We start from the raw sequence: 26,907 nt of genomic DNA, 5'->3' as shown, positions 1-26,907 counted from the left end.
CTGTTTATCCTTATGTGCTACCTGAGTTATGATAAGTGGGATGTATGTGAATCACCACCTGTGTCGTTGAGTGCAGATGAGGTACGCAATTAGATAATGTTCATCAGGGATGCTTGGCCTGGAAACACAGGACCAGCTAGATAAATAGAGGGCAAGCACTTAATGTTGGTCATGTGATGTCTGTCCCAAATGTGTAGGGATGAGGTGAATTAATGTAACGGCGTTTCTTTCTTAAATAGATGCATTTTTAAGACAGCAGAATCATCTTTTTGTTCTTATGAGGATGATTTCGCAGAGGAGAACGGTGCTGAGTCATATTTCTTAATATAGTCCATTTTTTCTAGCCCTCCCACATGCAGTGCTTATCAACGGTTGTGTCAGACAAAGGGAAGCAAAGCGTCGTAAACAAGCCTATTCAGTGCATGAAGATAGATACCTTAACGTTTTTTTCTTTGAGGTGATTTTTTTAATGTCACTTCTGTAGTCTTTTTGGGTCTGGCCAATTTCAGCAGCCTTTTGTTCTGTTAAAATATTGACATTATGGTCACCCTTATTCAGCCATTGGCCATTTTAAGTGACATTCGCTTCTCTTTTTCTGCCCACAACAGCCTACAGAATAAGCCAGTCGACTTTGATTCTCTTCACTTTGAATTATGGCATTTTGCTGTAACAAATACAAAAGGATGATGGACGGAAGGTTGAAACACTCACCCTCAGTCACAGATCTGGGTTTAATACGTCGTTATTTTGCTCACCATGCCACCCCAGTTTGGACCCAGCCATATGCAAATCAGTCTTGTCCCTGTGTCTTCCTCGTGGGAACAGTCCAGCCCGAACTGCCAGGCCAGGTCCTCCCAGGACCAGAAACAAGTATCCTGGGACTGGTTTTAGGGTATCACCCTTCATCAGCCAGGCTAACTTGAATCCAGTGGCACAGTGAGCAAGGGACTGGAGGTGAATGTTTGCATTGTTCAGCATTCCGTCCATCATTTGTTCTTTTTGCTGTAACAAATATGCCATTCATTTTTGGAATGGTTAATTCCCTACATGCTTTTCTTTTTGCGACCATGCATGCCAATTTTTAAAGGGCTGTATTTCTACTTTGTATTATTTTTACAATTTGATGACTGTTTCAGATGTGATTAAAAAGGAGAAATTGCAAAAATTGCATGCTTGAGAAGGTACAACTTACTGATTTGGCTAAGCTGGTTTCAGTATGTTTTGTGAGAAGAAGCTGAATGACATAGTCTTTGCTGGACACAGCTTATGATGTGCTATTCGATAAAAAGTATGTGAAATGAAGCCTTTAATGCTAATAGCTGGCATTTTCCCAAAATGAGATTTTTTAGTAAGTGCCACTTTTGTTACTTCTGAAACTCTATGCAGCTTTAAACTATGTAAATTAATTTGTTGTACGTGAGGCCCTTCCATTGATCAACAATTTGTATGCACTGTTTTACTTTGAATTTCCATCATATACCTCTTGGCCTATTTAAAACGTGCCTAGACAGATTGATTTATTTCTTGAGTCAGAATCTGCTATGGTTTATGTATACTATATGTGTGCATCATTTTTCATACATTATCATCACCATTCCCCTTGCACTGTCCCAAAAATCCTCACAGGGTGCTAACAGTTTCTATGAAAAGTGTAGGAGATTACATTCATGACCATCATTCCATAAGACTTATATCTTCTGCTAACACTTACATTGGAATTCCCCTCCTCATTTCCATTTGACGTTTCCTACAGGCACTCTCTGTGATGATTACAACAAGGCATATGCTCCCACAAAATACTGCTCCTCATTAAACTAAACTTCTGAATGTTTTTGTATTAGCATTTTTATTCCTCACAGGTAAAGCTAGGATCTAAGTTGCATATATTTTCAAAATATTTCCTTATCTATGTGCAGTGTGGACTAGTGTTCTAGGTAGAATACAGATTCCCCATTGTAAATGCATTAGCCCAAAGTGGCTAGCTCTTCTTTGTGCCAATAATCCCAGAATAACCCTTTTCCTTTTATTTTCATGTATATATGACTCTATACTGTTGCTAACATAGCAGTTTGCCAGATGCACTCAATTCTTCACAGCCAACTCACCTCAATGTTGGAATCTCCCTTGTAGGTCTATTCTCGTTGCCCACTTATTTAATAGGATATTAGGTACCCTCGAACAGCTTAAAAAAAAAATATCAGGCCCATCTCGCTTTTGGCACACCTGCAAGAAAACCGCCATCCTCTTCGATCAACTGTGGAAAACCTCTTGGCTGAAGAAGAAGTTAAACGGAGCCAACCATGTAATGTATCTGGGGCTGTAACTATTTAAAGTAATACAGCCTGCTCCATATGTTGTCGTACCTTCTCGAAAAGGTCTTTTAAAAATCTTGTGATCTATTTAATTTGGGATGATTGCTGAGGTCTGGTCCCCCTTGCTTTGTCCTATCCTTCCCCAGGCACTCTTCCCCTGTTGCAGTAGTGAAATCTCTCGTATATTGGATCTTTTTTTCGAGAATTCATTCCCTTCTCCCTAATTGCTAAAATGTATTGACATTTATCGCTGTTAGTCCGTTAAAGCAGGGATGGAAACACAGTGAGACAAAAAGAGATCTTAAAGACACTGGGCCACTTAAAGCAGCCTTGTGAGATCTAAATTGTCTGGTTCCCTGAAACCCGAGTGTGATTGTATACTGTTAAACAGTGGTTTGTAGGAGCATCTATGCACTTTGCCTGTAGGAGGTACTGAGTGTATGTAGGTCGAGCATTAGCGTTCGACCTGGTGTATACTTATACTGTGGGTTAAATTAATTTGATTTGTCGGTTGTTGTATCCTTTAAATATTCTTCCTCGCGAGTGGTCAGTTCTGACTTTTTCTCCCTCCCTTTTATGTTTCAGAGCAGTGACCAAGTACTGTATGGTTCCACTCTGGTTTCCTTGCCTGTGCTGAGACAGACTATTTTTTTTACATTTCTTTGGATGTCCCCTCTCACTGTGTGGGTGTGTGTGTTTTAGGCTGGTAGACGCCTATGTTTTATAGCAGCATTCTGTTCCTCCCATGTTGCTGACATTTGTTTTGGCTTCATTCCAGTGCTGTCCCCTCCCCTGCTCCTAAAATAAGTTTATTTTACTAAACAAACTTCTTCTAAAATAAGCTTATTTTATTAATCAGACACCATATGCCATCGCATCTCTCTTTCTCTTTCTCTTTCTCTTTCTCTTTCTCTTTCTCTTTCTCTTTCTCTTTCTCTTTCTCTTTCTCTTTCTCTTTCTCTTTATATTGGGTCTTTAAGTGCATAAAGTCTGACCATGTTAAAAAATTCCAGGTCATTGAGCAGGGTATCTCAAGGTCTTATTATACGAGAACTAAAGTCAAAGCGGATGTGGTGCGTTTTCAGTTACTGTCTGCCTTAAAAGCGCATTATCCTCACGACGGCTACTCAATCTGGCATTAATGGAAAAAGAGCACGCTCAAGGTTAAAGGGGAAAATTAGAAAATAGCTATCATCTTCATCGTAGATAACTTAATATACCTCAGTTGATGGGTCCCTGGAGTGCTGCATTGCTTGAAGGCTACTTAAAGTACTGCAGAGCCACAGTAGATAATAATGAATGCAGGAAAGCCCACGCATTCTCCGTCATACGCAGATATGCTACAAGTGAACAGACACACAACAGTATTCTCAGTATCATCACATGTCCCCTCAAGAGCTCAGCACTGACTCATCGGGTAGCAGGGCACTTTCCTAAATGCACCATTGGGTGTCCTGCGCCAGTCCACTAGAAAATGCTAGTGGGCATTGACTGCCCTCAACATTTTGAACAGGTGCATTACCAAGATTAGGATTACACAGCAGCTGGCTTTTGTGCAAGAGTTTGACTCCTTCGTGCCATTACGGAGCTTAGTTACATCGGCTGTGGCTGTATTGTTCCAAATAACACTGACCTACAATATAACGGCTACTTCTCAATATGTGAAAAGCTTGGGACATTCAGCATGTTGACATGGGATATCACCTAAGTGAGAATGATGTCAGAAGTCATGTATTCACTCTCTCACCCACCCACCTATACATTCCCCTCAGTGCCTTAAACACCCCCTCCAGACATCTGTTATAATCTGCATGTCACTCATGCTTTAACTGTACATGCTCTGTAAGCAGTGAAAGCGTGCACTAGTCTGCCCTGCTGGATGTTCTTCTGGGAATGGAAAATTGCACTTGCTATCTTCTGTGAGAATGGGAAGTTTGTTTTGCTACTGCCATCCTCTACCATTTCTGTGGGGAAACAGACCTTGCACTGCTGCTGCCTGATTTATATGTATCCAGTGATGGAGAAAGCTTGTCCTGCTTCTGCCCTTCCCATATTTGTCCTCTTCAGGAGGAAAGCTTCTGCAAAAGATGTTCTATGAAGGGGTGTTTCCATGCTGAATGAAGATGTCTCCACTACTTATGAAGAAAAAGGAATATACAGAATGCACTTGCACAGCAGGGCCCATGAACTGGTTAATTTTCACAATATTTGATTTGAGGGACATGCAGTCCTGAGGAAGTTCCTATTCCCAAAGGGTCAATTGTTGAGCACAATAACACATTGACTGAAAAGAGAAGCATGGTCCATTGCTCTACATGTTATTTTTAGGTCTAGCATTCAAGCGCTCTGGCCTGTTGTAATCTATCCGTGGGCTTTTAAACACGCCCATCATTATCACTCGTTCATGGATACGATTGACTGTAAGCGAACTTCTTTTCCCTTTACTGTCTCTCCTTCGGGCTCATGCTGGCCATAGTGCTATGAATCGGCTTGCTTATGCCAACTGTTTTACTTTTCATTTTCAATTTATGTGGCAAGAAAAGTTCAGTTAGGAGTTTACAACGCTAATAGCTCTAACTCAAGCAAACACAAGACCCATTGCATTGCAAATGCTTGTTTGTTATTTTGGTCATAACATAGAATTTATTTTCGGTCTCCGAGTAGTGCTTCTTGTCTGTTGAGTGCTGCATACAGGGGTCTTAGTCAATGTTGTTAAGCTGCTGTGTGTGCTCTGGCTGTCCCTTATCAGGAAGAGCTGATGCAGACTGTGGCTGGTTGAAACCTGTCAGCTTTCAATAGGAGAAGACACAACATATGATGGAATTAAGGACTAAAACCTTTCATATTGTTGAAAGATGTATATTTAACTTCAGGATTTTGAAATAGTTGATACGTAATTAACCTTTATAGTCCATATATTTTAAATGATCTGTAGAGTGATAAGCATCAATGTGCTGGGACCCTGGATAGTATCAGGTCTTGCCAGTAGGTGTCCAGCCACTAGCAACATTGGGACAGTTTGTGGTTTGAGGAGTCACATGTAGGCAAGCTGGTGAGAGCAGGACGCAGGACCCAGAAATCAGTCTTGTTTCATCTTTGGGGTCCTGGTGTGGCGTGTAGGATGGGATTGATATGGACAGATATTAAGGTTCATCGTTGAGTTTGTTCAAAGATGGTCACCAGTAGAGTACTATAATATCCCACGTTTTTGACTTTGTAGTCAGTGGTTGTTTTGCTTTTGTTTCGGGCACTCAGAAGCTTTATCACAATAATTATGCTCAGACTCCATAGGACACTGCAGTGCCCTTGTGTGCGTTGATGGGCTTGCCACCTCACATTGCTTTAGTTCATAGAAGGCCTCTCCATGCTTGTGCATTTGGTGAGTTTTATCTTCTATTTAATTTCCCCTGACTTCCCTCCCATCCAGAGGAAGGCCTTCTTGTTTTGTATCCTATTTGTTCTGTTATGCTAATCAGATTTGTAGAGTGGTCTATCACCCAAGAGTGTATCCTCATGCTGAGTAGATGTGAGTCAAACGTCAAGTCTTCAACTTCTTGTGGAATTAAAGAAGTGAGGAGGAGGCTCTTAGGTGTAGAGACAGGTGATTCCATGCTTCACATGTAATGTATGAGAAAGCTTGGCCACCTGATCTACTTGCAGAAATCCCACGCATGTGGAAAACCAAGAGTCTAGACAAGTGGAGGTGTCTGGAAAGTTTTGACAGTAGATGCGATTGTTGAGGTATACTGGGCCAGTGTTATGTGGTGCCTCTCAAGTCTTGAGTGAGGATTTAAAATTGTACTCGTTTGTGAATAGGGAGCTAGTGCGGCTCCTTCTGGTGTGGTGTGAAAATTTAAGAGTGATTCTGTCCATCAATTTCTGTACGGTCTGCAGCCTTCTGGTGATTTTTTTTTTTTTTTGATCCCTGCATAGAGGGTGTTCTTATAGTCCAGTTTGCTTGTGACCAGGGCGCGCATGAAGGTTTTCTGGGTATTGATAGGGAGTCATTTGAAAATCTTCCCCCTCATCTTTTTGGTATGAGGCAGTGACGGCATTGATTTCAGTGGATATGTTGAGCTTGCTGTCGATGATTATGCTCAGTGTGTTTGTATGTATATGGTATTTCTATAGCATGAATCTTGCCAAAAGGTAGTGGATCGCTGTTCTGGGTGAAAGTCAAGCATAAAGTAATTGAGTGATATGGTAGGTAGCTGAGTTGTGGAAATGAATGCCTTTTGATGTAGTGTTCTATAAAGAGGTGAATCATTAACTAGTTCTAAACTGGACCAGATTCTGGGCTGTCCTTACGGATATGGTGGGGATATTGTTTAAAATACTGTGTGTGTGTATAGGGGAAAGGTCTGCTGCCTTGTCTTTCCTCTTTTATACTTCTTAGTTTGCAATCTGATGATTTCCTGGCTGCGGATGCATCAAGAGCTACCAAAGATGACAACCTGGTCTGCAAGATAAGCAGGAATGCTGATTTTGATTACTGTAAAATATGCAACTGGTTTTGAAGATGGTGTAAGCTGGCAATAGGATCCAACAGAGTTACATCAGGATGGGGCGATAGTTCCGTTAGATGAGGCGTGCTGTAATGTGTAGGATGCCCTCAGGGCCAGGCAGGCCTTTTTTTCCACTAGGCATTTTCCCACTGGCTGGAGCCCTTGGTGGCCAGTTTTGAGAGACTGGAAATGTACCTGGTGCCCCTGTCACTTTCTCTAGCTCCCTGAGGTTAATTGCAGCTGGCATGAGGAGGCCTCTCGAGAGAATGAGAGGGAGGGGGAAGTTAGATAGAGAGAGTGAAGAAAGAGAGAAGGGAAGGATAGAAAGTGCGAAATTGCACGAGAAGACAAAAGGATTGATGCTGGTTTAAGCATGTTTGCCAAGGTTGCTTTTGGTTCCCTAGTCTGGCCCCGTGTTCCCTTCATGGGTACCATTGTGGAGTCTGGGAGGCCATAGAGCAGAGTGTTACAAGCAAACAGATGCAAGAGTACAAGAGCTTGAACCGCAGTACTACAATTGCTTGCTGGAAGAAATGGTTTCACTTTCTATATAGGAAATGGCTAATATCTGGCAGAGTTTGTGTTTTTTGGTGTTTTGTTCCTTGAGAGTGAGGGTGGTGGCCAGGGTGACCTGGCATTCGGTGAAAAGTGGGGTTCAAAGCTGTCATAGTTCATGTAATTGAGCTAGGTTTGTACATTTTTTCCACTCATAACACTGGAATGTGGAATTCCTACCACCCATGCCTAGACGTATTATTTGAGGTCAAGGGCAACACGTTTTCATGTTTATATTGTCCTTGGGACAAGTAGGCCCAACCCCCTCCAGCACAAATCCTTTGGCTCCCAGTTTACAGAGAAGCGAACTGTCTGCAGTTGAGGTAATGTGTGTCCTATGTTAATGCTGTTATAACTTGTATTTATGATTCATTAATGAAAAGCCTTCATTATGAGGGTGAGTGCTGTAAATAAAAGTTTTAAGGTCACACTGCACTACTGTCAATGGTCCCAGTAAAAAAAAAAAAAAGTGTGCACTCGTTAAAAAAATGTAACAATATGAGGCTAAGTATAATGCTCCCAGAATGCTCTCTGATTAGATTCAAATGTTTGCAGAAGCTTGTAAGCAAGAAAGCAAGATTGATTATTCTTTGCTGTAAAAAAAAAGTTCCAAACCATGCTAAATCAATGTGAAATATTTGGTACTATTTCTCTTTAGCATCATTTAGTAAAATGTGTTGATGCATGCTAATATTTTCAAAAAGTATTCATGATGAAAAATCAGTGTAAGCATTATGAACAAGATTATGGGAAACATGAAAATAAATAAGCACTGGCAAAAGCAACCAATCCAACATTGGTGGCCAGTTTTTAAATTTTGTCAGTGCGTATCTTGTTTTGACATGACTTTTGCAACACTTTATTGTTGTTGGAGTTGCAGGTCCTCTCCATTGTAACAAACATTGCCACAGTGCTTCCCGGTGCTGAAGAAAACTACTTTTTGTGCCAACATGCACCCTGTGGGAGAGCAGAATGCTATCACTCACAGTGAAGCCAGCTGATAGATGGATACAGAGAGAAATATAATTTTTATAAAAGCAAAATGTTTTGGTTAAGCCAGAAGAATTAGGAGCCCAATTCTTAAAGAAAGTCACAAAAGTGCACCCATGGTGTATGTCTTTGCACTAGTGGCCTTCATGAATGCACAAGAAATTACAGATGTAGACCAGAAAATCGTACTCCTAGGAAGTATTTGTGAACTGTTTTTCAGCAGAAGCAAATATGTAAGTGTAGATTTTCTAATTTGAAAACCTATTGAGCGTTTACAAGTTCACTTTCCCTCCAACAACTTTTTTCCAAACCCTGAAAAAAAGTTCTACTTCTACTCTTGCCTGGAGTAAATTTCCATCCTTTCTCAGTAGGGGGAAAGATTAAAGAGAAGTTGGTGAAAATCCTTAAAACGTGCAAGTTAGTAGGTTTGCACAGACTCGAAGGCATTCAAGCCCTGAAACTATTGCTTACAGCTTCCTCCAGCCCAGTATGTAAATTTGCGGAAAGGTGGCAAAATAAAGAAATTGCTATAGTAGAGATTGATAGTATTCATACCCTACCATGGTATTAGTATTAACCCTGGCATAATCACAGGGGCTATTATAAGAGCTCTTACATAATGAGATTACTGCTATTGTTTGTCGCTGCACTACATGGTAGCAAAGGGACAAGTACATTTTTTTACAGGACAAGTAGATTTATAAAGCATCCTGTGCCATGGACAAGTAGATATTTTGTTAGATTACACACCCCCGAAGGCTACTTTGAGGCTGTATTATAGAGACCCCTATAAGTAGCATACCAAAGATGGTTTCCCAGTTGCTTTGCATATGACACTACAAGACCGTTCCGTATGAAGCATATCTTCAATTTCTCTTCGTAGCTGAGTCGTGTTGGGTCAGGCCTACCATGTCTTTTCCATAGGCATTGTGGCGTTAGCTATGTTATGTGCAAATATATAAATTGAATCAGGTGGTAAATAGCTGCGATTGCCTAATTAGTTTTGTGACGTCAGGTCAAAGGACCATTCCTCTACTCTGAGGGCTTCTACATCTGCCTACCTTGTATCTCCAATTTATTAAATATGTCTGAGTTGTTTATGACTAATATTTTTCAAATTAAGGAATTATGACCTCATTGTGGCGGTCGGGAGCATTAATCATTAATCCAGAAGGTCTGCTTCTGATGTTGAAAGGTACACTTTTTGGAGAAAAACAGATCATCATGAATGTTTGTTCCACAAGCTGATTCCTCAGAATGTATTTTAAATTATTTGCACTCTTTACTTGATAATGTTCTTTAGCTGGGCTTGGTCCTTCAGTCTGCACATTAATGTCATGTTAAATCACTATTCATCTGCACCATTTTTAGTCAGAAGTACTTAACCACACAAAACTTGACAATTGATACCTTTTTGGATTGCTGGCTCTGCTGCTGCTCAGAAATATTCTTTCCTTTCTTCATCACTTTGTTTACTGCCTAAAATAGTTCACCTTTTAGTGTATTATCAGTTCCTTCCTTATGTTAAGAAAATTAATTGTTTACCAAAGCCTATTGGATATGACACATGGTATTTTGTATGTTTAAACTGATGGTTTTACTTTCCAAATGTAGATGGGTCTTTAAAGGTTACTAGTTGCTTTTCAAAAACAATTGTGGAATGAACTCTTATTGTATTGGGTCAAGCGTTTCTGCGATAAACCCATTTACTACAATAAATGTCTGGAACAAAATTGCAGATTACATTGTTATTTATTGTGTGCTTGGTTACTGTGTAGTTTGGGCCGCTCTCTTAATGTTCCCTTTGTTTGATGGTATTTTGAGTGCCTTTCATTCTCGTTTTTGTTCATTTTGGTGTACTAACTTTTTAAAAAGTCATTTTACCTTTTCCGAATGTCATTACTGAGATTGAATATTGATTGAAAAACACATATGGAATCCATATTTATCCTTGATTCTGTGCTGTCATGCCTCTTTACTTGAAGGCATCTAACCGTACCCATCAGGTTAGTGGTGTTCATTTCACCAGATTGGACTAGAGTCCTCAGTGTTTTTTAAATTTTTTTTTAAAAGTTCTGTATAAATTAGAAATTATACCAATGTACCACAATAATACGTCAATACCTATGGGAAACAGTGAACATTCACACCATTTGCGATTCATATCAATTCCATATACATACAGAGATATTTAGAAAGAAGAGAGAAGGGTATCTCCTTCCTAACTAGTGCCCTTCACGAACCTGACAGTTATCTAGAAAAACTGTGTAACAAACATATACCCACATTTGGATGTATGAACCAGTTCCAAAAAGCATTGCAAAGCGAAAATGTGCTATATTCAATAGTAAATTAATGGAAATCTTTAACTCCACAGTAAACCACTATATGGACTCAAGTGGCAACAAACATCACCTCAGTGTTCCTAAAAAAAAATGCCAGGTCTTTTCAATATCATGTACACCCTGGTGCATTATATGCAGCCCCTTATAAACCACTACCCTGTATCCCCCCCAGCCCCTAGGCTCCTAGGACTGTGATTCATCAATATTGTGTGAGTGGTTCCCAAATATTTTGGTTCAAGATATGGTAGGTAGATTGTCAGCCTATTTATCGGCCTTTACTTTACAGTACATCAAGATGGCTACCTGGTCCCTCTGCTGTGGGTGTGGGACTTCTATCCCAGGCCCTCGCCACTCACCCTTTACCAAGCTAACAAACCATTGCTCTGTATTGCCACGTTTATGTAAGTGTCCTTTTAACACAACCCAATAATGCAACAAGTAATGAGTGGGCGGTTTGTACATCAATCATGATAGAGTGACTCAAACACTTAGACCCAGAACTGTGCAGTATGAGGGCACACTAAGTAAATGTAGCCTGCCTCGCTATAAAAGCATTGTGAATGTTTGGGTCCACATCTAGACCTGTGGCATGCATTCCAGCTAGTGTGTAATGTAACCTGTGTAGGAATTTATATTGTAAAAGCCTGTGTCTACTGTTCAGAGATATTTTCTGTGTCTGAAAGAAGCAAAGGAGCCACGTTTTCAGGTATTTCACATCTGGGTCTGTTGCCCACTTCCTTCCAGCACTGATGATGGCTGTTTGTCTGTTCTATGATATTGCTTTTTAAAGTGTGAACAAAAGACCGAGGTGACTATTGCAAGTAATTAGATGTGAATGATGGAGATTTATAAGGAAAATACAGAATTCTGTCCTATTAGGTGGCAGAGTATAACGTATGAGAGTGGAGCCAGGGGTGATTTACCAAAAACAGTTCCTTTCTTTCCACACCTTCAAATGCAGATCCATATCTCTACTTCATCTTTTCGTCAGATTGACGATATTTTTCTGGGAAAATTAAGTTCAAGTGTTAGAGGGAACCATGTCTCACCTAAAATTACAGGTTCAAACCATCCTGTGACTGTCAGAATCGGATATCGATGACAGACCTGCACAAGGTTTGGCTTTGATATTTGGCCTTGGACCATGACTCCAAGTAGTGTTCCCTCATGAACCCAAAGGCGATCTGGGACCATGAAGCAAAGCTGTACAATGCAGAGCATTGACAAAAGCTACACAAGTTCAGCTCCTACTCCAAGTCGATAGTGCAGACCCGTTTCTGCGACAGGCCCTCTTTTTTGCACTGTTCCAGTCTCCTTTGATGCACCTATGGGCCCTATTGTTCCACAGGGGCCTCCATTTAGGTTACAACCACAAATCCACCTTCTGCGCCATCTCTGCCTCTCAAACCCACCTCTGCACGAGACCAGAGCCGACTTCCACTACATTTCCACAAGCTACGCCGGTTCTTTCAACACCAGTCTCAATGCTGACAGTGCCAGAGGGCTTTTTTTTGCTAACATCCCACTCTGAGCCAAATCTGTCTCGCCCTGACCGAGGTTGCGTCTCAACTTCATTGCGTCGTACCGTGTTCCCGTACAGTGAGTTATAGACAAAAACACTGCCTCTACCATGGAGCTGCCCTCAGTTGCTCCATTATGTTTTGGTTCAGACTCTGATCAGAATTTGCTACCATTAAGGTATGACAACGGAAACAATGGGGATTATTTTTACCCACATTATGATGGATTCAAAATTTGGTCCTATATGAGGCCAGTGAGATTGAGACTTCCCCTCATTTTGGGTTGGTGCTCCCTCCTCTCCGGCGCCACCAACTTTGCTATAGTGATTAGACATGCTTGTTATAGTTTTACAGCCAGGGCAGGATTTCTTTGAGCCCTTACTGCTATTACACGAAGCCCTAACTAATAGATTACTGGGCACCTGGTCTAAAGCTTCCCTTTGCTTGCCGGTGAACAGGCAGGTGCCAGACACCATGTATTGGCACCCAAGAGCCAGGATTTTCTTTTTACACTGCACCCTACTTCTTACAGTTTGGTGGTCCCAGCTTCCACCAGCAACGTAAATCCCAAACTATTTCCTGTGACGCTCCTTGGACAGGGAGTTAAATCAAATTGAGACAATTGGGAAACTATTTTTTTTCTTCGACTACCCTAGCTTTAAGGTCCATCAGCATACATTGCTTACTGGGATGATATATGCATTCTGTCTGTGATATGGGAGGCAAGACCTTGCTGGCGGTCTCAGAGCATTTTAGGGCATCCCTGTATCAGAATATTCAGGATGGTCAGCATGCAGTAAGATATGTGATTCAAGCTTGTCTGGACACTATTAATTATTTAGGACGAGCAGTCATCACTAGGATGGTGCTAAGCTGCCATGTGTGGATGAGTTCCACAGACTTTTCTGGTGATTTTTCGATGGATCCTATGTTTTTCTTGAAAAATGTATTCCACCCTGTAGCACTTCCAGGTAAGGCGGGCCACGATGCGCCCTCTGGGCCTTTCTACACTTAGCTGACAGTTCCCTCATCATTTCAGCTCTCCAGAGGCTACTACAGAGGTATGGCATACAGGCAACACCAAAGTGCCCCACCCCACTGAAGTCCTCTTCAGCCTTTTGTGGCCGGGTGAGGGGATCAGCCAGCCACAGTAAAGGTCACAGTGCCCTTACCGGTCCTCCATCCCTGCAGCATCTGCCTCCAAGTTATTTTAGTCTACTTTTAGTGGCACACATCCACCCTTATGGAGGCAGAATCAAATATTTTCTTCAGGGAGGTAAGCTATAATTTCTGACAGGTAGGTCCTTCAGATCTTATGGGCCTATGCCCTTGCATTCCTTTCCTATCTGCCGCATATTCTGCCCATATTAGAGCAGCTCTTAGAGGACCACCTGACCGTCTTGTTGCAAGAGGTGATGGATCTGCTCCTGAAAGTAGCCATATAGACGGTACAAGACTTTGAAATAAGCACGGTTTGTTACTTTCACTGATTCATCATGCCAAAGAAGGATATAACATTACCTTCCATTCAAGGTAGGCTAGGAGTAATTTTAATTTACCGTACTTCCTTTCGGCCTCACCAGTACTACTTGGGTGTTCACAAAAGTGATGGCACTGGTTGCAGTACACCTGCAGTGGTTGGGGGTACCAGTGCTCCCCCACCTTGGCAACTGGCTGTTGAAGGCTACCTTAGTCTGTCAATGGCTCCTCCAGACAGCAGCAAACTACCTGACTTTGTTGGGATTCACAATCAACGGGCTGAAATCACACCTGACTTCTTCGCAGAGACTCCCCTTCTATGAGGCCATCTTGGATACGGTGCAGTTCCGGACCATCCCTCCATCACTACAAGTGCAGGACGATCTGACTATGATCCTGATATTTAAGCCTCGGTATTGGGTCTCATTGCGAGTAGTTCAAAGGTTTCTATGTCTATTGGCCTCCTGTATCCTTCTAGTTGACTACGCAGGTGACGTATGTGGGCTCTTCAGTGCAATCTACATTGGAATCTGAAGTTTGAGTGGGCTCAGCACCAAGAGAACCTGTTAGAGTCCTTCCAGGTTTCGCAGGTGACTACAAATAGATCAGTGGCAGACAGCTCTTCCTGACCCACAGCTGATGGTGGTGACGGATGAGGTCGTTGCCAGTTTGGAGAGGTCATGGGGGAGAGTTAGAGATCAGCAGACTCTGGTCTTTGGCAATAACCAGACTCCACATACATTTGTTGAAGCTGCAGGCGATTCACCTGGCATTGAAAGGCCTTCCTGTTGTCAATCAAGGAGAGGCTGGTACAGGTTTTTGCCAGATAACACCACAGCCATGTGGTTTGCCACAAGCAGGCCAGAGTGGAGTCCTGTGCTGCTAAGAGGCGCTATGCCTCTGGAGTTGGTTGGGGCTTCAGGGCATCTCCATAATCGTGAACCTCCATTGGGATCTTTAAATGCAAGGGCAGACAATCTCAACAATGAGCAGTGTCAACAAATTTGTTCACTGAATTTCAAAAGAAGTCTTTTTGTGGGAGAAGTAATCTGATGAAAGTGGAGCACAGGTCTCCTGTATACCCTTACTCCTCTGCCACTCCTGCTCCTAGTTCTGAAGATAATCAGGAACAACTGGGTTCAAGTTCTCCTAGTGGCTCTGGGCTGGGCTAAAAGAGTTTGGTGCCTTGAACCTATGGGTATGAGCATCTGTCCTCTTATTTGAGAGGATCTTTTGTTGTAGCAGCAAGGCAGGGTTCTGTTCTACACCTGGCCTGCACAATCTGCACCTTCATGGTGAAGATTGAGTTCTGCCAGTTGACTGCGTTCAATCTGCCCCTAGAAGTTATGGATTCTATCTTGCTGCAAGGCTTCCCTCTATTCAGTCTGTTTACTTCAGGCTTGGGGCACAGTTGTGGCCTGGTGTGGAGCCCGCAAAACAGTCCAGTTACAAGGCAAATCAGTAGATTTTTAAAAATTGTTTTCTCTTTAGCCCATCAAGGAATTGCAGTGGGCTCCATTAAGGTTATTTGTTGGCCCTTTTGGCCTTTGTGCGTTTACCGGAACAAACATTGCTGTGTAAATCACACTTCGTGATGCCTTTTATTAAAGGTTTGACCCACATTTCCTCCCAAACAGTTTATGATGTCACAGTTGGACCTAAATTTTGTCCTGGTTTTTCTCAGGACTCCCTTCGAACCGCTGCACAGTGTCTCAATGCTTCTTTTCACTCTAAAGCCTTTCTTCATTGTGGCATTCAGTCCAGCTTGTCACGCTAGTGTGCTTTAGGCTCTTTCGATGTAGCCACCTTTCTTCTGGATAAGCAGATGCAGGGTACCAGGGCGGCCTTTTTGCCGCAGGTCATGAATCCTTTTAATGGTGGGCACTCCATCACCCTCCCAACGAATGTTCTTTGCCCTGCCTCACCCTTGGACTCTAAAAGACTTTAAGGTTTTACATTGATTACACCAAAGACCATAGGCAGATAAAAAGCTCTTGGTGCTGGTCTCTGGGTAAATTAAAGGTAAGGCAGTGCCAAAAATGACTTTGTCAAGGTAGATATTCTTTTACATTAATATCAGTTACGCTTTGGCTAAAAAAGGAGCCTCTGGAATGACTGAGACCACATTCCACCACAGGCCTAAACAAATCATAAAAATTTAGCCAGACCTGCAGATCTGGTGACTGAAATAAGCTGCTCAACCTAATTGTAATCTACTTTACTCATATACTGGTCTCAAATTCAGTGGTTGTAGAATTTACTAAACTATTTACTTGCCCATGGTACAGGTTGGTTCATAAATCTACTTGTCCTGTAAAAAAACATTATCATACATGGAAAACTCATTATGGACCTTTTATTGGTATGTTGATATCTTTTACTACCCTCTGGGTAAGAAATAACATATCACATATTTGATTTCTGCTAGCACTTCTGGATGGAGACTATCCTATTTTATATTCTTGATTTAGCGATCTTTTGTGAAATTCAGAAATTCAATTGAGGATATATATTGTTTACACTTGGACGCTTTTCTTTTATTCAGGGTACATAGTTATCGGTTTCTAGTATGTGTTGTATGAAAATATAATGACCACATTTCCACTCTTGGGATCATGGTGTCTTCTGTCTTACTCTCCTGTTATACAATTAAAAAATCCTTGACACAAGAAAAGTCTCTTGGGGTCTGAGAGTTTCAGACACCAATACCACACTGTGCATGCATCCTTGTCTTGTTCACTCACCTATATTTTCCACCATCCAGCACATTGGGTATGGTGCTGTCTCTTCCTTCTATGACTTATCACATGGATACTGGTGTGATAACTTTTCACCATAGCACTGGGTTCATGACCGTTTTGACACACATATACTTCCCTGTTTTTCATCAATACAAACAGTTTGAAATATGTATATATTGATCTTTGCAGCCTTGAGAAAGTCTTGATGATGAAACACGTGTTCGCTGTCTCCTATGTATGGAGATCATCGTTTCATGGGAAGAATAAACTGCAAATTATCACCAATACATGTTGGAAGTCTCATGCATTTGACATGTTAAGCACAAAATGTTTTGGACTTTTGCAGCGTGACCTGGTAATCTCTTGGAAATTCTTCTAACCTCACTTGGATTCTCCATTGTGTGGCAGTTACACCCTTGGTGGTTAGGTGTGTACACCAGGATGGCACCTATTGGACATTGATGCATGTTCGTATACTACATTTTCCCGAATACTATTTGTGTGTTATTGGATGTGCGACTTTGAAAGCATAGCTACCATTATCCAATAATGGTACCATATAGTGTGGCGGAACGTTATTGCAGCAATCTCATTATATAAGACCTCTGATAATAACCCCTCCAGGGCTAGCCAGTTCTCATACTGTAGTAGGGTTTGAATACTAGCAATTTCTTTATTTTCCCACCTCTTTGCACATATGAGTACTGGGGCTTGAGGTACCAGCAAGCAATAGTTCTAGGGTTGGAATGCCCTTTTGGTCTGTGCAAACCTACTAATGTGCATGTTTTAGGAGTTTTCACCAGCTTTTCACTAATCTTTTCCCATACTGAGAAAGGTTAGAAATGTACTCCTGGCAAGGGAAGAAGTAAAACTACTTTCAGGGTTGGGTTTGCTCGTGCTAAAATGTCATTTACAAATAACTTACAAATAATTTGTAGGAGTAGGATTTCCCGGCCCACTTCTGTAAATCCTTGTGAATTAAATGCCGTAACTATGCAGTAATGCAAGGACATATTCCATGGGTGCACTTTTGTGACTTTTTTATGAATTGGGCCCCTAATTAGGTCTGGTGTTAACCAGGACCTTTTTGTTTTTATTAAAATTACCTATCTATCTATCTATCTATCTATCTATCTATCTATCTATCTATCTATCTATCTATCTATCTTCACTGTGAGTAACCACATTCCGCTCTTCCACAAGGAGTGTATCTGCTCACAAAGTAGTATTGTTCAGTACCAGGAACTACTGTGGCATTTTGAGACCAAAAACATTTTTTTGCATTTTGTCAATGTTTGTTATAATGGTGAGGGCCCGGCAGCTCCCACAAGAATAAAGTTTTACCAAAACCATGTCCAAACAAGACACCCATTGACAGAACCAAAAGACTGACCAGACCTATTTGCTTTCTCAGTGCTTATTTGCTTTCATGTTTCCCATTTCCATTAAGAATATTGTTTGGAAATACTAGCATGCTTCAAAAAAAATTCTAAATAATTTTTTTAAGAAAATGTGCCTAAAATTTCACAGTAGATCAGTAAAACGTTTTTTTCCTAGTTGCATTTTTATGTGAACAGTTTATTTGGACAACAAAGAATCAAAATCTTGCTTTCAAGCTTCTGCAAATACTTACATCTAATCAGAGAACACTCTGGGAGCATTACATGTAGCCTCATATTGCTAAACCTTGCAAACTTGTACTAATTTTTATACTGGAACCACTGTCACTAGTGCAGTCAGAGCTCACAACATTTCCCTAGAGCACTCAACCTTCTAATAAAGGCTTTCCATTAATGAATTACAAATGCAAATCTGAACAGCATCTACACGAGTAAACAAATATTATCTTAACTGCAGACAGTGCCCATCCCTAATCCATAATGTGGTACTGTATACTGGTAGCCAAAGGGTTTATGCTGCAGGGAGTTGGGCTTACTTGTCCCAAACACAAAATAAACATGAAAACCTGTTGCCCTTGAACCCAAACAGTTTGTCCTGAGCGTCGTACTATAGGAATTCCACAACCGTTCAAATTGCGTAATCCTATGCAAATATTTTATTTCACTGAGTCACCTTTATCTTCATTATCACATATGAAAGCTCCTTCAAGTATGTTAGTTGAGCATATCTGCTGTACTAACAACTCTTGTTTGTTTTAATAGGCTGAACATTTGATCCCTGTATAATAAGAATCTCGCCCATATAAAGGGCACACATGATTCCTGACTTACTCTTAGTTCATAATAGTGCTGTCATCTGGGCGCTGGCAGGAGTGTTTCTCAGTACATGTGTAAAAAATCTCACTTTCATTAAATATGTTTCTAAAACATGATTGGTAGCCCGCTGTCATTTACAGTCCGCACATTTTCCTTTGAAATAGCCACAAACGTTCCCACTGACCTGCAGTTTTACTGATAAAGGTATATGGGCCAATGTGTGGAAATTGAGTTTCAGCAAATATTTATCCTTTGCCCAACACCAAGTAAAATGTTCTGATTTGCTTTGATTCCATTAAAACGTTTGTTGCCATCACACTTCAGAATTACTAAAAGAGTGCTTTCCTAATTTCTGATATAGTGTGAAATATTTGCACACTTCATTAACCAGCTATTTAAAAGTGTTAAGTTAGAAAAAAACTGGCATCCAACAGCTTTTCATTTCACAGTTCCTGTACCCATCACAATTGTCGGGCAGTTCTCTTTAAAAAAATCCTCTACATTTTCAGTCAGGGAATTAAATCAAACAGCATTCTCTAGGATAAAATAAACAGCGATTTGTAAGAAGACATGAGCTGACATTTGACCTTTATCTCTGAACTCACCTGTAAAAATACCTCGCCCTGTTAAAATGTGACCTTAGCAAGTGGACGAGTACATTTCCGAGGCCTGCACCAGGCTGACATTAAGATGTTGGCAAATAGAGTGCCTGTCCTGAGCACAATCCACCAACACTCGCCTTTTAAAGCTGAGGATTCTGTGGTTAGAAGTACCCATCAGAAGAACAAGTTACTCGTCTTCGATAGTGTGCTTTCTGGTCGATACGCTATCTAAGTACAGATTACTCATTACCCTCCGGTCTCCAATTTTTGTAGAGTGGTCTCTTTTTACTATCAAAAAAGGTCCCAAGTTGGACATCTGCACACTTGTACCTCCAGTTTTTTTTGTGTTCCACTTCTGAAGATGCAGAAAATAATTAAAAACAAACTGATGCAACATGTTCCCCTTGTCACATCTGAGAGAAAGAAAGTGACCATGGAGACCCTAAGTGCCACATGGCAGTATACAGGAGCAGTGCTATGAATGATTCCAGCTTCAGTTCGTGCCTAATGATATTCTAAGGTGAGGAATCAACAGTTGGCATATCCATCATTAAGGGTGTTACCAATTCTTAGTAAATTGTTCTTTAGGGGTATTAGGCAAAACATTTCCCAAACATGTTTTGTGCTCTACAAATTTATAAGGCTCAAAGATGATACTGTAAAACCTCTCATAGTTTCCAGTCTAGAAATTAGGTTGTTTTTACTACTACCTTCTCCATTTTAAGTGTGTCTGTGTCTTATCCTACACCCATTTGTAATGTGCTACAAGCACAACAGTGATGCCTTGTCAGAAGTCATGTTGGTGATCAATTATTGTAAGGTACAAGGGCAAATACTGTTGCATTTCTAACTCAAAAAAGAAAAAAATGCTCCATTTTATCTGAATTTGTTTACAAAAGGCATTTTGTATTTGGGACTAGGAGCCGTTTGTTGCTGATGAATACATTGAACGGCTAGCATGGAGAACACCGGGTGGAGGTTCCCGAGGCGGAGCAGAAGCTTTTGATCCTTCAAGGTATGTATTAAGCGGCTTTTTGTTGATATTAGAGGTGTTCTAAATTGGTACTTGTGAATTAAAGGGAAATTTGTTTTAGTCACTGTTCACTGGATTTAGTCATTGAATAGCCTGGTGGAATCTACTTTTCGAGACTTATGTCCAGTTGCTGTTATATGATTGACAGCTAATTTGACGACTATGTCCTGATGTATTGATGCCAGCAATGTCATTTAACGATTGGCTTGATGAAATCCATTTAACATGGTGTAATGTAGTTAAAATATAAATTGCTTTAATTCTACAGTATGCTGTTAGTGAATTCTCAATACAGACAACAAATGGTCCCACGAAAAAAAAGATTAAAGTATACAGATTAAATTAGTTACCTTGATCCTATTAAAAAGTCCTATAGAACAAAGGAGAGAGAGAAAAGAAATACAACAAAAGAGGCAAATTTATGCAAAACAGTTCTAGTTGTATTAAAGATCAGTAGTACATACACATTACTTTAAATACAAGCACTGCTCCGTTATTTGAAAACAAAGTGCTCGTAAGGGTGCTCATGTGAAAGTGAGCGAGAGTTAAGAGAATGAATTTAACCTGTTTATTGTTTGTCAATCAGGCAACTGCATATGGCCTGTCCGTATTAACGGTAAGTGATCAAAATATTGTCCATCAAGGGTGGGTAGCTGCTTGACTCAAAACACTTCCCCCTTTGAGTATATTAAATCTAGTACAGGCTGAGGAAAAAAGTTGACAACGTTTGGACCCAGACAAAGCGTATTGAGTCCAGCAGCCACCCACTTTGTTCTATGGTCGTTGAATAGACTATTTAATAGGATTACTATATGCTAATTTTTTTGTATACTTTAGGTGTTTTGTTTTTTTGTTTGTGGGACCATTTGTTTTCTGTATTGTACCTACATCCTTCAACCTCTTTTTGGGTTACCCCATTGTTCTTTTAATGGTTGGTTAATTTACAGCAATGAGGGTTTTAGAGCGTATGTACTTAAAGGAAAATAAAGCTGACATGGATAATCATTGTTTCTTTGTGACATTTGCTGGAATATTATAGAAGAAATATTATTTCTTCAGTTGGTGCTTTAATGAAGTGGGTGCAACATCCAACTGAGTGCTTCTTAGGTTTCTTTTTTGAGTGATTGGTGCTGTAGTGATGATTGACTATAGGAATATAAACTTCTGTTTGTTAGGGAGTGCAAGGCTTTCTGGAGCTTTTAAACAGTAAAGATAATTCTGGTCTGTGGGAGAACATCTCTTTTAGAACTTCTGAACCTGCAAATAAATGCCTGGCACATCTGTGTGATAGTCTTCGGGCCACAAATGCCTACCAGTATTTCTCATTGCTGCCTAATTTGACTGTTGAGAATAAGAAAAGTTACAAGAATAACGTATTAACAGATATGGCCTCCTGCAAACAGCTGTTAATAATCTCTCTAGGAATCAGCCCTCAGCATTAAAAAGTGCTCTTGCAGAATTGCAAACAAACGCACATGCTCAAGGACTGCTGAGTAGAAATGAATTACCCCATCCAAGACAAAGGGACCTGACAATTTTAAATAGTGTGAAGTGTGACACTGAATGAAGTAAGTTATAACTTTGTAAAATGCATCCAGAGCAACACACTGTAGAATATATGCTGCTAGAAGATTCCTACACACGTCTCTTGACAAAGAATCTTTATACAGGCTCAGTTCTGGTAATGTCTGTATGAGCAGTGACCAGCTGAAATGTGTCAACACAACCACAGGTGGTTTGATGATGATCCAGAAATAGTCATCAAAGAAGTTTTGGCAAAGAAAAGCGAATACAAAAAATAAGCATAACTAATATTACTAATGTTCACCATTGCTTAAATGGCGAGTGATGGTGGATATATGGTGGCTGGTGCGTTGGCATATGATGAGTCTAAGAAGATATGTGAAAGTGATTACAAGGGCATTTCATGGTGGGTACATGGCCATATCTGATGTGTGCAGGTGTATGAACGTGGCTGTATAGTTATCTTATGGCGATGGTGTGTGGACTTACACTAGTCATATGGGGATATATAATGGTGGGCGTGTGGTCATATGTTGCCCTATGATAGTCAGTGGATGTATTAACAGAGGTGACTGAGATGACCCATTATGATGGGTTTCTTGTTATGTGATGTGTGTTGGTATGCTAGAGTAGCATATAATTAAATGCTGTATATTGTTTAGAAGGTTCCTTTGGATTTGAAAAGTTGTGATGAGTGCATCCTGAGGGGTAGATATTACGGTTGGTTTAGAAACGCGAGGTTAGAACACAAGTTAATGTAAGATCTAAATTCATCAATGTCATTACATTAACTACTTTTCAATTTCAGTCTTGAAAAGGAATTTATTTTGTTGCTTGTTATATGTTGGTTGTGTGGATGTTTGATGGTTGTATTGGAGTATTATGTTGGATGTGTTGGCATGTGCTTTTAGTTGCATGTATGCTAGTGAGTGTCGTAGGTCAATTAACATTTTTGGTTTGTTGTATGATGGTGGATGTGTTGGCATATTGTGCCCTCATCAGCCCTTATTTGCCACACTGTCCTGCCCCATCAGTCCTCCTTTTTGTGACCCTATCCCCATTGCTGCTCATGTGTTTCCCAGCCCCCTTTAGCCCTTATGTCAGCCGTCCCTGCAGCTCCGTCTGCCCCTCCACTCCCTCTGTTTGTCCCCTACCGCCCCTTAGTCTTCACTCTGGCACCCTTAGAGCTGTGTTTTATGCCCTTTGTCTCGAATGGATATAATTGCACCCTCTTTGCATACTCCAGTCCTCACTGCAGCCCTTGTATGCTAACCTGCTCCTCCTCTTTCCCCTGTCTGTTTTGTAGCTATTGTGTTGGCATCTCCGTTGCATTGCCTTGTGCCTGAAGCTCCCCTATGACCCTACCCTGCAACTTACTATGGCTGTGTGTACGGCCCCATTTTCCATCTACATGCTCTCAGTCCCCTGTAATCTGTGTGTGTGCCTGTGTACCTCCTTACAGCCCTCTGCCATCATGCCCTGAGACCCCTTAACCCCTCCTTCAGCAACTCTCTGTGCCTCCATTCTGTAACATTGGCTAAGCCAATAGATGCGGCTTGTAATTTAAAATGTTTTCTACACCTAGTTGCTTTGCCAGTGTTTATTTTCAAATGTCCCCTTAAGTTTGAAAACCTTGCAAGAGATTTTTTTAAATGAACTAAGCCGTGGATCAGTAGGGTCTTTGTGTCACCCTACCTCCCTCCATTTCCAGACTCAATGAATTTTTTTAAAAGCTCTCCTGAAGTTTTAAAACCTTTGGAGACGTTGAAAAAATGTTTGCTCTGTGGCGATTTATGGTAAACTGCCAGTGGAAGGGCAGGGCATGAGGGAGATGTATCCTCCCTAAACCTCCAGTGGTGCCCAAGTCCATGGGGTTGTAATTTGTAAATATTACACATACCTTTCAGAAGTTGGGGGTAGTGTTTTTCCCCCTTTCACACTGTCAAAGGGTGATCAAGCTAAAAAAAGTTTCTCTCAATATGGTGTCCTGCACCCTATTCTAAATCTGGAAGACTGTAAGTGGCCTGCTGCAGGCCATAGGGGATCAGGTCAGCTGGCACCTAGCCCTGCACTCTCTTCTAAATTGAGAACAGGTCCTATTACTGAGTGAAAAGTGACCCTTTCCTGCTCCTCCTGGGCCCACAGAATGCACCGGGCCAAAGTTTGGGACATCTTTCACCTGTTCCACTTCCTTTTCCCACTTGGGCTCTGGTTGCAGTGGCAGGTGGCTCTGACTCACTTTTGGACCATGTTCTTTATTTATTATGAACTAGGCATGGGGCTTTGCCAGTCTTTTACCTGCTTCTCACAGTTGTTAAAGACACCCTCATCCTTAGGGCATGCAAGGGGGAGAAAAACCAGCTTCCTCCGAACATTTTTGCTAGGTGAGCAGGTGTAAATCAGAGTTTCCCCATAGCACTTAAACAGTGTTGTGAAAGGGATTAAAATGCGTCCCCTCCCCTTTAAGCAAATTGCGGGAGTCGTAGATATTCCCCACTGTTCTAAGGAAGTGTTGGCTGTGTGGGGCAGCACATGCCTCCTCCCTTGGTCAAGGCAAAGTGGGGTTTAAGTTTTAGTCTCCTTTCTCACACTTTGGTAGCACCAGCAGAAAGCTGCCCTCATACATTTGTACAATGGCTTCCCACCCTTTGGCAAGACAGGAAAACATCAGGTCTCCCCATATTTATTTATTTTTGTATTGTTTTTTTCCCCTTGTTTGCTAAAATTGAGAAATTGAGGGTAAAGCACTTGTGAGTTTCTAGTGTTCATGTATAACATGTTCTGCATGCAGTTTAAGGATCTAGTATTATTTATGCCCTTTTGGGTGTTTGCAAAAAAATATCATAATAGTTTGACACTTTCACTGAATACTCATATTTTGTTTACATTTTTTAAATGTTTGAAAGGATTTTCATATAACTAACACAGGTCAATGGATAACCAATTGGCCGTTCATTGGTGACAATGAGTTCATTGGTTTTGGAGTTACCTGCTGAGAAAACTCCTGTATGGGAAATCTCATTTTAAAGAGGAATTTGGGGACCACCGTATTTAACTTTTGGACCATTTAACTCTTCTACTTCAAATTTGGTCTACTCTTAGATGCCCTCTATACATTTTTCTTTCCTAGATTGGTGCATATTGATTATGAAATTCCAAAGCTATTAAAGATTCAAAAAATGGATTTTCTGTGCAGTGAGATGTAAACCTTAACTACAAAGGCACAACTGGACCTCTGTGATAAATATGTGCAGTGAGGTGTTGGGGTGCCCCCCCCCCCCCCCCCCCCCTTAGCTTCAAGTCACATCCGCACCTCTGTCATGTGATATATATATATATATATATATATATATATATATATATATATATATATATATATATATATATATATATATATATATATATATATATATACACACATACATAAATCTTGTTGCACATGAAGTGTTCCGGGGTGATCCATCAAGCAAGGGCCGAGAAATATGGGTTTCAAATCCATTTTAATTTCCATACAGATTTTAGACAAGACCGCAGCCTGAACTTCTGGACTGAATGACACAAAATGCGACATGAAGGTAGCTCTTGGTCCAAAAAGAGTGTTTTTTGTTAACTGGTGTAAATCCATTCAATAGTTTTCTGGAAATGAAAGTAAAAATACATTTGTTAATCCGGGCAGAGCATAAGCACAGATCTCATGGCGAGATCTGATTGGCTGCCAGCACTTCAACCAGAAAGTGATGGCAGCCTCCTTGGGACCTGTATGCATGACAGCACACAGTTGAAATGCATTGTAGTGAATGGCAGGTTTTGAGGCTCACAAAAACGAGAACGTTTAAAAGATGATAAATTTTAGTTAAAATATACATCATTGTTGATGGCACCGTACTCATTTTAGGAATTGTGGCCTGTTCTAACGTAATTTTACCCTGCTGGAATTTCATTACTAATTTTGATTTTCCCATAGAGTTTATGGAAGGTGCTCCAGAAGCTAAAATGAAAACACGTTTTCTGTGAATTCACACTATCTTTCTCACCCATATAAGAATCAAGTCAAACATTCTCAGTAAATATGTACTTGCAACAGGAGCAGCCTGCCAGTTGCTTCCCCTGTTTTCTACTGCATCTTGCCAGAGCAGTATTGTCAGATTTTGAGACCCATCTCAAGCCCAAAGCTGTCCACCTTCAAGTCCAAATTCAGCCCAACATAGCCTAGTACCAGCCCAAAGTTGAAATCTTCAAAGTATGCAAAAACAGCCTTAAGGAAACATTCTGACCATAAATCTAATTTTAGTTCAATAAGCATACAATGGGATGAGTTGAAATTGGCACCTATGCACTTCTGTCCAAATTCTATTAATAATTACTAATTTTGAAGATTGGTCTCCTATAGGACCTCATATTTGGCACTTCTGTCACAACAAATCTGAACCGGACACTGATGAATGAACTTTACAAGAACAGACTATAACTCATCTTAATTAAGCGAAAGTGCAGAAATGTTGAAACTCTTTACATAATGTGGCCCCTAAAACAGTATATTTAACGAGTATATTTAATGGATCGCTCAGAATTAACACAACACAATGATACACATGTAAATAAACCACCCTGGGGTTAAACCAATTCCAGCATGACTGGTTGGGCAAGCTGTTATTGTCATCACAGTACAACAGGTGCCCCATTTCTTCTAGTTATAATTTAAGGAGGCCAGAAAGGCGATAGTCACTTACTCTGATCAGCCCCCTGTCCTTCACTCCAAAGTCCTTCAACATGAGCACATAATCTGGCAATGAATGATATATAGGACCTGTGTTGTTACCTTCATTTTGCAGCAAAAACTATACTAAAGCTTCCTGGTTTGGCAAGAATGAAATAACGGTTATTGGAGCAGAAAGGAAAAAGTTGCATTTTCCCAGAACTTGGGCCGAAACCCTCTCCCCAACATTTCAACGGTGACGCTGCCATCACTCTTCTTGTCCCATCCAACTTCATCATTAGTACTGTCCTGCTATCATACCAACACTGACCGGGGCAATCTCATGAGGCTGTGTATGGGCTTTAAGTGTGACAGGTCCGACAACTGCC

At 40.8% G+C, this 26,907-nt stretch overlaps 1 protein-coding gene across 1 annotated transcript in view; it reads left to right on the top strand.

Annotated features, from left to right (window-relative positions):
- Positions 1-26,907, top strand: part of EXOC5 (exocyst complex component 5) — a 173,663-nt gene that overhangs the window by 3,737 nt on the left and 143,019 nt on the right. Inside the window, exon 2 of the mRNA XM_069207440.1 lies at positions 20,186-20,280. Coding sequence (XP_069063541.1) covers positions 20,186-20,280 — 95 coding nt within the window. The remainder of the gene's footprint in view (positions 1-20,185; positions 20,281-26,907) is intronic.

The sequence above is a fragment of the Pleurodeles waltl genome, chromosome 9 (assembly GCF_031143425.1).
Source record: "Pleurodeles waltl isolate 20211129_DDA chromosome 9, aPleWal1.hap1.20221129, whole genome shotgun sequence".
NCBI classification, from domain to species: domain Eukaryota; kingdom Metazoa; phylum Chordata; class Amphibia; order Caudata; family Salamandridae; genus Pleurodeles; species Pleurodeles waltl.
Note: the sequence above shows the minus strand (reverse complement) of the source record. Positions and strands in the feature narration are given on the sequence as shown.